The following is a 13,330-nucleotide window of genomic DNA, read 5'->3' on the forward strand; positions in this document are numbered from 1 at the left end:
TGTGGAGAGGGTAACAACGTTCAGATTTTTGGGCATTGAATTACAAGAGGATCTGTCCTGGAGTGTCAACACAAGGGGGCTTGTGAAGAAGGCGCAGCAGAGACTGTACTTTTTGAGAATTCTAAGGAAAAACCATCTTCCGCAGAAACTGCTGCTTGCCTTCTATCACTGTGCCATTGAGAGCATGCTCACTTATGGCTTATGTGTGTGGTACGGAAGCTGTACTACCCAGGACAGAATGGGGTTGTGCAGAGTTGTTAAGGCAGCAGAGAGCATTGTTGGCTGCCCACTTTCCACCTTAGAGCAGATTTATGCCACAAGGTGCCATAGGAAGGCACTGGACATAGTAAAAGATCCATCGCATCCTGGTCACTGTCTCTTCGAGCTCCTGCCATCGGGACGGAGATACAGGACGATGAAGACAAGAACGAGCCGTCTTAAGAACAGCTTCTTCTCCAGAGCGATCTCGGCCCTGAATGGGAAGCCTGGACTTTGAAAGTCATCTAATCTTCCTTGCTGTACTATACTGTATTGTTTTAATTAGTGTTTTTATGGAGCAGTCAAGTAATTTCGTTGTCCCTGAGAGGGGGCAATGACAATAAAGATATTATTATTATTATTATTATTATTATTATTATTATTATTATTATTATTATTATCTGAGTAAGTCTGCACAGGATTGCACTGTACTTTATTCACCTTCCCTCTCTTGATCAATGGTCTCTGGCTCTCTTTGTCTGACAGACGGACTCCTTTAGGCCTCAAACATTACTTTAGCTCTCACTTCATTTGTTACTTTGCTCCTCCTGCTCCCCCAACATGAGAGCAGCTTTGGCACTTACTATTTATGTGGTAAGTGGATCCCATTGACCTGGACCACTTTACACACAAAACTGGCAGCTGAAACTTGAAACCTGGTGCTACATAGGACTGCCGTTTCTGATGGCAGCCCACATTCTTTGAAACACTTTTGGGCACCATTTTGAATCCAGATGATGGAATGAAACTTTCAAAACTGCACTGAATTGTTTTAGTTTCTTAGCCTTCCTGAGCAATGCTGGGCACTTTCCACTAGATTTAAGTAAATAATACATTGCATCTCTTTGACAAGGGAGAGTGTCCACGGCGGTTGCTGATATAGATGCTCCCCCCACATTGATGGGGCAGCATACCTGTGCCATTTTGTGGTCTTTTAGATGCGGCAGCCATTTTGTAACTGGTATCCACAGCACTTTTTCAAAATTCAAAGTACCCTTTGCCCAGCCCCCCCAAAGTGGGGGGAGTTTGTTTCTTTGTGTGGGGTTAAGCGTGTGACGAAGACGAAAGCCACAATGTTCCCGAATTGTCCACAAATGTCTCCAACCCCACGCATTTGCCCGTGTGAACACAACATGAGGAAGCAGTTTAAAAGATTACTTAAAAACATTTATTGACAAACATTAACACAGTTCTTTTGAGTTCAGACAAGCGAGGTGTGTAGCACCCAAGTGCCGTAAAATAAAAACAACAAGCCAACACTTAGATGTGTTTGAGGAAAAGCTCTAATCCAAACACTACATGGACGACTTCAAGATGCAGAGATCAGGCCTCTGCTCCAACTCTGAAGGAGTCTTGATTTAACAGGCTCCTGTGGAGACAAGCAAGAACAGCACACATTAGATGTTGCATTGCCATAACCATGGTGCAAACTAGAACATTTGCAATGGTAGAACAAATGCTTTCAACACACACAAAACATCCAAGCAAAGCTCCTTTGAGAGAGAACAATTGCAAGTGAAGGGAGGGAGTGCGTAACTTTTCCCTAATAACTCTTCCTGATCCAAACGGAAAGTGGAAGCGAGTGGGTGAAGACTTGCCTAGAGCTCCCCTTAATCTTGAAGCTGGTCTGGCTTCTCAACTTGTACATGTGTAAAAATATTATTTTTTAAGTGTAGAGCTTGTCTCTGAGATTTTGCTTTGAAGCCTCTCCTCATCAGTACGTAGCAAAGACTGAATTGAAATTCTGGTTTCAAAACTGCCACCTCCCACCTATGGATCAAACTCAAAGTGGACAAGTTCCAGGACCAAGCTATGCAGACCATGTACTGGAGAAAAACTGCCCCAGCTGAGCAGCAAGCAGCAAGAGCTTTAGAAGGCCTTTGTGCAGAAGGGCTGGCCTTTGGGGTCACTTGACTGACCACTCAGGCAGGCTAGTGTTGCAGCCTAGATGCTGCCCCCAAAAGTCCTGAAGTAGCCATGTGTCCTACTGGACAGAGGGACAGTCCTAGTCCGAGTTAAAAGGTTTGAAAACCCTGAGAAGGGAGGAGGGGACTGGAAGTGATCTATCAACTGAGCATCTGGACAGCACAATCAGCAGGTGCACGTGTCCCTGCCTACCATGTTATGATGAGATGCATTCCTATTTAAATTATAGTAATTATTTCAATATATAAAGAAGTTGACGCCAATTCAATGCAGATTTGTGCCTTTGTGATTTATTTCCTCTTTGTTGGTGATGCAAAACACTGAGCAGGCCTTGCCACAGAAAAATACTGCTGGCACATACTGGTGCCAGAACATACTGGTGCCCAAGGCAGTCTTCACAAAAGAATTCCCTCTTTTTTATATGCCTTACAGCAGACGTGGCTAACCTATGGTCCTCCACTTTTACTGGGCCCCAACACCTATCAGTCCCTGCCTACATGGTCAGTGGTCAAGGATGATGGGAGTTGCAGTCCAATGGTGTCCAAAGCACCACAGTTTGGCCCAGTCCTACCTTACTCAAATGTTAAGGAGATATAGAACTATGCAAGTTTTAGAGGACATCTGAAGGCAGCCCAGAGTGGCTGGAGAATTGTTATCCTGCCAGAGACAACACCCATGTGAGCTTTTTGTAGATCAGCCAAGAGGGTCATGTGTGGCTCCTTTAGGTCGTCTGGTCGCATGACCAGATATTCTTGTAGGTTGGCTGTCCACAAGACTGTTTCACAGATGGTACAAACAACCCAAGCAACCTTGAACCTTCCCTCGTTCAAGAAAGGAGCAAAATAGTGTGTGTGTGTTTTTACATACCTGACTGTAGCACAGGCTGGAACTGGCCAGACATGCAGATTTCTTCCTGCTTCTGGCGCACAATGCGCTGAATGGCTGGGGGGAGACCACGAGGGTTGCGAGAGAAAATAAGGGAGTAGCCGTCATCGCAGGAGCCATCCTCTTTCAGACTGCGGCAGGCATAGGTGATGGCATAGTTGTCGTAGTCTGTGTCAATCACCCAGTAGTTGTCACCTGAAACCATACCAATGGTATGTTGTCACCTGAAGCCATACCAAAGTGTTCTGCAGCCAGGGCTGGCTTCAGACATAATTCCTTCCCACCCCAACCCTGAGTGATGGAAGAATGAAAGCGGGCATCTGTGTGCAATGCCGATGTTGACTATCCAAGCTTGGCTGCATGTTCTTTGCTACTGCGTAAGTTCAGAACCATGCCAGTTCAGAACAGTTTATGGCTTCCTCCTGGCAGATGGAGAAAGCTACAAAGATTTGAGGTTAAACTCTGTAGGAAAGGAGAATCAGTGGATCAGAGGTTCTCCTTTGGTTTTATCTCTGGCTACAATCGCTCTACAAGTCTTCTCTAACACTTGGGAAGTGGAGAAGAAGGGGACGTTAGCTCCCAGAAGAGAAAATAAGATACAAAGCAGACACTTGAGCAGAGCTGGTTGAATTTCTTCAGATTTTAAGAGTGTGTTTCTTAGTGTGTCCATTGGGAATTTACAAAGCAAAAGCTTCTTTGAGGACTATAGTCAGGGCTTTTTTTCAGCTGCAACTCACCAGAACTCAGTTCCGGCACCTCTCGGGTGGGCCCCATTGCCATTGCAAGAGAACGAGGGAGGTGTTCATGGTGAGTTCTGGCACCTCTTTTTCTAGAAAAATAGCACTGACTATAGTCAAAGGGTGGGATATAAATCTGAGAGGTGGGATTCAATTAATGAGTCCTGTCAGCGAATTGGATCTGGTAGAGGGTGTTGAGATAACCCCTGGAACAAACAGCATTGTGATAGGAGAAGAGGGGGGCGGGTATTCTGTCTGGCAAGCCAAAATGCTTGTGTTGGTGGAACAGTCAACTTGGCACAATGTTGAATTCCTCCCAGTATAAATAAAAAAAGTGGGATACAATACAGTATAAGAGAGAGCTGAGGCAACAGCTCCTCTTTGCTCTAGTGAGTATGAAAGGTATGTTGTGGGCTCTTCCCAGGTGACCTGAAATTCAGGGCTTTTCTAGCTGGGGTACCCAAGATCTGGAAGGGAGGTCCACATAGCTCTATTGCTGAGTTCTATTCTTAATGTATGTTTTAATTGTGTTCTTGATTCCCCCCCCCCATAACTGTTCATTTTGTTCTTATTACAAGCCACTCTGAATATTTTAGATTAAGGTGAGACATATTTCGATAAAGAAAGAAATCTAAGCAGTGAAGGAAGGGCCTCCACACTGCTAAGATAATGTCAAAAGGGGCCACAGACATACACATTTGGGATACAGAATGAGGCACAACTCTTTGACATTCCCCTTTTCTTCACATTCTCACCCACGAGCAACAAGGGATATCTTGCTCACCTCCGCTTGACAAATAGCTTGCCAGGCCTTGATAATTCATGAACATTTTAGCTGGAGTGGTGGGGTCAGGCACCGAGTATTGGGCGGCCATGTCAGCGCAGATCACCCAGAACCTGAAACAGGAAGACAGGAAGAGGAAGTCTCATTAATCGGAGCCAGCTCTAACTTTAGGCAGAGTGAGGCAGCTGCCTCAGGCAGCAGATCCTAGAGAGGTTGTGGGAGCCAAATCAGGTCTCTCAACTGCTCCCTTTTGTTGGAGACCAGAGCTGTGTGTGCCTGCAAAGCTACTTTGCTGTCCTCAAGAGTGGTGGTGTGAAAAAGACTCTATGAATTGAAAGTGGAGACGCTATATGTACTTTTCTTTCTTGTTCGTCGGTCTGTTTTTTACACAAGACAATCTTTATTAAAAACTAATTTTTAAAAAGGAGAGTGGTGGTGCACGCTGTCTCATTGCCAGTATTGAAATAGGATTTATCTGCTTCTGAACATGTCACCCAGACCATTATCCTGCTCAGCTCTCATCAGATTCTGCATTGCTATCCTAACCCTACAGGCCTCCTTGTGCCCACCATTCCTATATCCTACTTGCCTCCATGCGCATTCCAATCCTACTTGCTTGGTCTACTCTTACAACAGAGACGGGGAAATCTATGGACATCCAGATGTTGCTCAACTTCAACTTTCAGTAGCCTTAACCCTTGACCATGTTGACTAGGGCTGATCTGAGTTGGGAGTCCAACATCTAGAAGACCACAGATTCCTCCACCCCTGCCTTGCGTAACCATCTTTTGCCTCTCTAATAATCTGAATCCAATTTACCCCATCACCAAAATGCTTTTGACCATATCTCTGGTCTAGTGTATCTCTTCCTGTCTCCCCTCACTGTGTGACTTTTCAGAAGCCGATCTTTCGTTGGCCGTGTAAGGACTTAAATCCTTCCCTTGAGAGGCCCACATCCTGAAATGTGGCCATTCGAGAATCATGTAGACCACATAATGACATTTCATAGAATTATAGAATCATAGAGTTGGAAGAGACCACAAGGGCCATCGAGTCCAACCCCCTGCCAAGCAGGAAACACCATCAGAGCACTCCTGACATATGGTTGTCAAGCCTCTGCTTAAAGACCTCCAAAGAAGGAGACTCCACCACACTCCTTGGCAGCAAATTCCACTGTCGAACAGCTCTTACTGTCAGGAAGTTCTTCCTAATGTTTAGGTGGAATCTTCTTTCTTGCAGTTCGGTGTTTAGGTGGAATCTTCATTTGGTCCATCGTGCGGCAAAATCAAAGCAAGATTATGAAGCATTGACTTTACAGACTTTCTGATTATGTAGCAAATCAGATTTGGGTATGTGATAACATCTCCAGTCTAACCAGAGGAAGGACAGTGTTTCTTGCACTATCTATGAATGGATGAACATTTTTGCCCCGTTTTGCAGGCCCCCATACCCAACAGCTACTGGAATTGGAGCTTACATTTTGTGGGGGGTGGGGATTATTTTGCAAATACACCTTCCCCCCACTTCGGCTCAGCCCTACAACCTAGTAGTTGCTACAACACTTCCCATCTTGATCACAGGAACAGAATACGATGTCATAGGAGCAGGTGACCTGGAATACAAGGAAGCCCTCTTGATGTCATCCCATGACTTACCCGAAAAGCTTCACTCTGCCTTTGGAAGATGCAATCATAGTGCCGTCCTCCTCAATGGTATATTCAGCTGAGATGTTATCTTGTAGAAACAGGCCTTCTGGGTCTTTCTTGGCCAGCGCATACCATTTACCTGCATACTAAAATGCAAAGGACATTGAAAGTTACCAGGAAGGACAGTGACCACATGGCACCAGGCTAGAGTATTAACTGAAGCTGAGTTACCAGGCATTGCCTGAAAGTTCAAAGCAAGCAGACTTCTATAATCCAAATCCAAATTTCAAACAATTAAGCATTGGTTCATGGATAAACCCTAATTCTGGAGCCCTTCCAAGTAACCGATGTGGCAACATCTGAAGACCAAGGCTCAGTTTATCAGCAGGATCTGCACCGCTTGAGGCTGCAGGTGGGAGACATCACTGGCCCTGCCTGCGTAGTCACCTTTCTGCATATGTTACCACCAATGACATTGAAACAGCTCCAATACCTTTGCATGCCAGTGGCATGTGTACTAACCCTAACATGACAAGCTGAGGGAAGCATGTTCGGAAGCAGAGACCGAAGCCCCAAAATTGAGAAACACTCGAGGACAGCTAGCAAATTGGAAAGGACATTTCAGAAACTTAACTGTCATTCCCATCACATTTATACTGTTGTGAGTTTGGTGTGTGTGCATTAAGCTAAGCACCAGACTCTTCTATCCCTGAATCCAGCAAGTGTTAAAAAGCTAATCAAACCTTCAAATTCCAGGAAATAGACAGACTAGCCTCCTGGTGAGGTATAAAGAGACCAAAGGAAGAGGCTCTGTGCAAGACAGTACAGCAAATGGGTGGGGCCGCAGCCTCAACTCTTAGATAGTGAGGAGGAATAAAGCAAGAGCTTAGAATTGAAATTTGGCTGCTTTTGAGCTAGAAGCTGGAAGCAAAAGCAGCCAGCTGGAAAGGCAGAGAGGCAAAGCACGATCTTTGATGTTTGTTTGAATTCAAGGTTGTGACTATGAGAGAAACAAGACCCTTATGGGGTATTGATACAGTGAACCCCTACACCATAGACTCAATTTGTATATATGTGTAAATAAACCATATATCATCAAGACACCACAGTCTCCACAGTGCCTCGTTTCCAAAAAGAAACATGAACCGTGGGAATCTTTCACCGCTTGGAGATTGGGGTGGCTTGCAGCAACACCTTTGCAAATGAACTGCATCACACGAGCTCACCGTCACCCTTTATGTTAGAAAGCATTCATAGTTACCCTCTTGGGGTCAAAGTCTTCCTTCACAGAGAAAGATTCCACTGCACACGAAGGCTGCGCCGAGGAATAATCGATAATGGAGATGATCGTCACCAGGAATGTGTACTGAGCGTATTTCATTCTGTGGAGCAACACAGTTTGTTCAGCACCGATTAGAAACTTGCTTAGGGAGGCGCCGAATTTTGATGTCACACAGGGGTCACTGAAATTTGAGATCCCAAGGTCTGCCACTATTGGCGGTGGGTTCAAGGGTGGAACTGGAGACATCCAAATCCTAGGAAATGCATTTAACTAAGGGTTCTTGGCACACTGTCAGTTCTATCTGCAGTAAGGTCTTATGCCAATAGCGAATTCATTTTCCAAAGTGCCAAAACAGCACCATCCTTTCCCAACAGAGAAGTATAAGCAAGCTCAGGGGAACTTCAGGGATCTCAGAAGTCCAAAAATACTTACGGGGGTGGAATATAAGGGGATAACAACACAAATCGCTGCCATCTACAATGAGAGAAGCTAAATTATTGAGACTGACTCATCTGCATTTATCCAGCAGAGATGTCTGCTTGAATGTATCAAACAACCGGATAACTGTCTCACAAGTAATGTCTGTTTACTTTATCACCTTACACATCATTTATAGTTTGCAAATATTCTGCTGCAAATGTCTCTCGTGCTCCCTTCGCCTCGTTGATTTAAATATGCTTTCCAGTTACTTTCCTTGAAACTTGACATTTCTGAAACCATTGAAGCCCAATTTCATGCATGTTTACTCCAAAGAAAGCTCCATTGAGTTAAATGGACCATAGGTTTATTGCCTTGAGGTACATCCTCTCTGCTGGTCAGTATCCAGAACCCCAGTCCAGCGACTACTGTGTGCAAGTTGTTACTGAGATCTAGTTCTTGCTAAGGTGGTCACCCTGCATCTAGACTGTGCTGTTTCAGTCCGCAGGTGGGGACTTATATAGAAATCCAGCCAGATGGGGGAATCCAGCCAGATGGGCAGGGTATAAATAATAACATTATTATTATTAATGTCCCTGCTTTGTTTTAACGAAACTGAGTTCCAGGCATGCTCTTCCCCCTCTAGCCTCTCACTCTGGATCCCTCCCAAGCAAATGAAGGCTGTGCCAAGGGGGTTGGCTCCACATCTGGGCTTGTCTGGTGCATTGCTCAGCAATGTGCAGGACCCTCCTTGAGGGGGAGGACAGCCAGCAGGACTGGGACTGTCTGCACAAACACTGTGACTCTCAGCTTCTAATCTTTCCTGGAAGGCCCTCCTTCTCCTGACCACCCTTGATCATTCAAATCTCCTGCTTCTATCAGCTCCCAGCTCATCCCTTCGGCTTACTGCTCTTCAATGTCCCACCACCAGGATCCAGGCACTAAGGTGTCCTCCTGCGAGGGGGTTGTCTTGGGAGGCAGGCTCCCAGAAGTCTTCTTCATGCAGCCAGTCAGAGCCCTTCTTGGAGGGCTCTTGGGCTGCCGGATCCCACCACTCCCCCTCATCCAGCTGGTCTCTGACAAGGCCTGGCTGTGCATTTTCCATCTGTTCCATCCAGGAAGTTTCCCTAATCCTACAAGGTGATCTTAGCAGTAGTCTGCTAAGTGTGTCCATCTCCTTGCCTTGAGTGTTAACAGGCAAAGCAGCTGCCACATGGTTGATCAAGCTGTGAGTATTAAGCAGGAGAGGGAGGTCAAGCTAACCTAAAGTTGAGAGGAATCAGATTTCCAGAATCCAAACCATAAGCAATGAAGCACTAGGTTGGGTGTAACATCCAATTCTATCCCCTAGAAACCTTCCAAAGGATTGATGTGGCATTGCTGAGGGTTAGTAAAGGTAGAGAGGTAAAGGACCCCTGGCCGGCTAAGTCCAGTCAAAAGCAACTATGGGGTTATAGCGCTCATCTTGTTTTCAGGCTGAGGGAGCCGGCGTTTGTCCACAGACAGCTTTCTGGGTCATGTAGCCAGCAGGACTAAACCACTTCTGGTGCAACGGGACACCGTGACGAGTGCCAGAGTGCACGGAAACACCCTTTACCTTCCCACCACAGTGATACCTATTTATCTACTTGCACTGGCATGCTTTTGAACTGCTAGGTTGGCAGGAGCTGGGACAGAGCAACAGGAGCTCACCCCATCACAGGGATTCAAACCGCCGACCTTCTGATCAGTAAGCCCAAGAGGCTCTGTGGTTTAGACCACAGCACTACCCGTGTTGCTTGAGGGTTAGTGTACCTAGTCAGCAGACTCAAATGCTGAAGCTTTCCTGGACTTTAACGTGTCAAGATAAAGTTGAAGTGACCGGAATCCCATTACTGGCCTAACTATGTACAGTAATTGCTGTTCTTTAGGTGTTACTGTTAGCAATCTGGAAACAGCCACTTTGCAGTGACCCCCTCATATCCCTCCAGACAACACATGTATCAGGTCGAACTTGTTAAACCAAAGGGTGGACATCTTTTAGCCAACACCTTGCCATGAAATTCAGGTATCTGATCTGCACCGTAGTCCAAACCTTATGGAAGCCCATCAAAAGCATCTTACACCATCTGTGTAGTGGATCACACCACTTTACATGGAAGCTGGGCTTCCCCACCAGAGATTGTATTAAAAACTGGCCAAAGGCAGCAAAAAACTAATTATCTATGTAAATAACGAATGCATCTCAATAGATGGAATAAGAAGACACATCAACGAATCAGGAATAAAATGACACAAAATTGCATCTTCTACAGCTATTGAAAGACCTACCTGATGGATTGCTGAATCTTCTTGAATTTATTCCAAGCAATTTGTTCTTGTTGCTCTGAAGGGGCCTGACTATGGATAGCACTGTGCTGGCTGCCTTTAAATAAGGTGTTTGGAAAGGCACTAATTGGCTCTTTGTCTCCTGGACCTGAGTAAGATGCTTAAAGATGGATAATCCATTATGTAAACAACTTCACTAGTAATCCCCACACTGGACCATCAGCTGTTATCAAACACACATTGCTTTGACCTAATCCAAGAAAGCATCCCAACCGATGAGCCTAAATAGCCAAAGCAGCACCACTGCTTCCATGTCCAGCCCTCTGTCTCCTCTGAAGCACATGGCCTGCTAAATTAGAAACTCATGCATCCTAAGATGCGCTGGAACTTTCCTCCAGAGATCTCAAATATAGATATCTAAATAAAGACAACTATATATATCTAGGGGTGCCACCTTTGTTCTGGCAAAATACGGGATGGGGCAGTTGGGGGGGGGGGAAATATCAGTTTTGTGCTTCAAAAGCAATCCATTACAATCTATTACAGCCTAACAGGTTGGACCCTCTGGAATCTGTCACATGCAGAGACATGAATTTGTAAATCTGTCTGTGCTTGGCCACCCAGGGCTTAAATGCATGACCTTTCACACACCTTTTCAAACACATGAATCTGGAGAGCATCCCTGACTTGGCAGAGAGAGAGAGAGAGAGAGAGAGAGAGAGAGAGAGAGAGAGAGAGAGAGAGAATGAACCTGAAACACAGGACAAAACAGTATCAATACAGGATGTAGCATTTTGCACTGAAATAAGGGACAATCCTGTTTTATACAGGACAAGTGGCAACCCTACTCTACCTGAAGTCTCCAGATGTATTTCTGTCCAGGCCCAGAACTCACATGCTTAACTTCAGCAAAGAAACACTGAATCGCGTCCCTTTAGATCATTCTTTATAACTTGTTACCTGAAACCAATAAGATTTTAAAACTTGCATATATTTTGCACACAACTCAGTGGGGGGGTCCATCCCAAAGTGACAGAATTTAAATTCTAAGGACTTCAGAGCAGGGGGCTATCTATATTTATTTATTTAATCAATCAATCAATCAATCAATTAATTTGTATACCATCCTTCATCCGTAGATCTCAGGGTGGTTCACAACATAAAAATGCAAGGTAAAAACACAAAATCTTCATTGCAAAGCACCAAAAACTTGGAGGTTACCATGTTCTTGTTTAATCCAGTAGTTTACTATTTCTAGTATAATTATTTTGAAAGCCTATTAACAGAAATACAGATTAAGACCAAAATAGTCTAACTAAGCAGTGGAGTACTAGTTCATGAGAATTCTGCGTAAGATATTTGGCCAAGTTCAACAATCCTCATTTCTTTGGCTGAGCTCATCTGCTTGCATGCTTTGTACTCAAATAATATATACACACACCAGTGGTCTGTGTCACCAGGGTTGGGTTTTTTGGCCGTTAACTGCCTCCTTGGCAGTTGTGTTCAGATGGGTATCAAGCAGCAGGTGGACTGTTTGAATGGGCACTGATCCTTATCCTTAGTGCTGTGCCAGCCCCTGATTACTTTGCTCTAATCGATAAAGTTGTGGCCTGTTTTTTAATACCCACACACAAATATATACGCACACAACAAACTTACATTTGATTTATACTAGTGTATCTGCTGTGGTTTACCCAAACAACTCTGGAAACTGTAGATGCAGTTTTTTCTTATAACAATTGTTTTAAAGTTCCCTAGCCCCCTGGCAGAATTAGAGCTCCCCGGGCAGATATGCCCCATAGAGTAGACCACTCTCTCTTATTCCCCTCAGGGATGGAACAATGCCTTTCTGGAAGTTTCCCCTTCCAACCAGAATGCAGAGAAATGGCCTTCATGAACCACTCTTTACCGGTTTCAAAGGAAGCTCAACATCTGTCTCTGAGGGCTAATCCACAAGCCACTAGATTGTCATTAAAAGGTCATGGCTTGTACCAGACTTGGGAGATCAGCAGCGACCCTGGGTGGAAACGCACTCCGCTGCCTCACCCATCCCAGACACAGTGTCAAGATAAGCTCTTTTAGTTCAAGCACAGCGCATTACATAAGGCCTCGCCACACTCATGAACGCTCGCTCTTCTTGACCCTTCAGTCAACTCTGAATGGTGGTGATCCTCTTGGCATTTCCTTTAGTGACAATATTCAGCCTTCAAGTTACTTTTCATGAGACCAGACCATGACCTCTTCAATCCTAGACTCCGAATTTGGCAACATATTTACAGCAAGGATCCCCATTAGGGGTTGAACAAGGGCTGAAAGGTCAGGGGGTGGGATGGAAGGATCTGTCCATTTCTGTCCTCTCGGTTTCTCGGTTTCCCCACACTTAAATTCAGTCATCCAGGGCCCCTACTGCTCTTCTCCCTTGCTCTCTCTGCCTGTTCATCTGCCTTTTCTGAGTGTACAGTGACAAGAGGGATGAGTTGAAGCAGAATCTTGAACATGCCTTGCATGCTCCCTCTGGACTTTTGTATGCATCAGGCCCAGAGGAGAGAGGAGGCAAAAGAATAGGAAAGAGTGGCAGCAACAAGAAATATATTTGGGGTAGGGGTGCTGCTGAGGATATCTTGCCCAAGCCCCCTCCCCTCAAAACTAGAACCAGCACTCTTAACAAAGTCTCATTTGCTGACATAATTTATGGAGCCACTTCTTTTTTATTTTATTTTATTTTTATTTTATTTCAAAACCAAAAAGAAACAAAATACAAACATCAAATTCAAAATCCATATTCGTTTTCTAACATAAGCCTGTTACATAGATTACCTAAATTAAAATATACATGACTGCTCTAGGCTTCCCTTTGCTGTATGTAAATACATCGCAGTTAGGAAATTTATATTATAAATAATATTATAGATTCTCACATGCCCCCCACTCCCCTTCACCCACGTGTGAGATCAATATTTTATTTCTTCCATCTTGTTGTGTTGTTATAATTGCCACTTCTTTCTTTTCATGGGTAAATATAGGTATGGGAACACAGGGCAATAATTTCAGATGACCTGTTTGTTGAGCATTCATCCTGATTTGTTTG

The 13,330-nt window shown here is 44.7% G+C and overlaps 1 protein-coding gene across 1 annotated transcript; it reads right to left on the reverse strand.

The window, feature by feature from the left end:
- Positions 1 to 1,403: 1,403 nt before the first annotated feature.
- On the reverse strand, positions 1,404 to 10,335 carry LOC310752211 (purpurin). Its single transcript, XM_083592086.1, has 6 exons — positions 10,246 to 10,335; positions 7,498 to 7,618; positions 6,246 to 6,382; positions 4,591 to 4,703; positions 3,052 to 3,264; positions 1,404 to 1,627 (listed from the first exon to the last, which is right to left on the reverse strand). The coding sequence occupies exons 2-6, from the start codon at positions 7,615 to 7,617 to the stop codon at positions 1,617 to 1,619; spliced, it is 594 nt and encodes a 197-aa protein (XP_083448212.1). The 5' UTR covers position 7,618; positions 10,246 to 10,335; the 3' UTR covers positions 1,404 to 1,616.
- Positions 10,336 to 13,330: the final 2,995 nt, after the last annotated feature.

This window comes from Podarcis filfolensis, assembly GCF_964270895.1.
Source record: "Podarcis filfolensis genome assembly, chromosome: 17".
NCBI classification, from domain to species: domain Eukaryota; kingdom Metazoa; phylum Chordata; class Lepidosauria; order Squamata; family Lacertidae; genus Podarcis; species Podarcis filfolensis.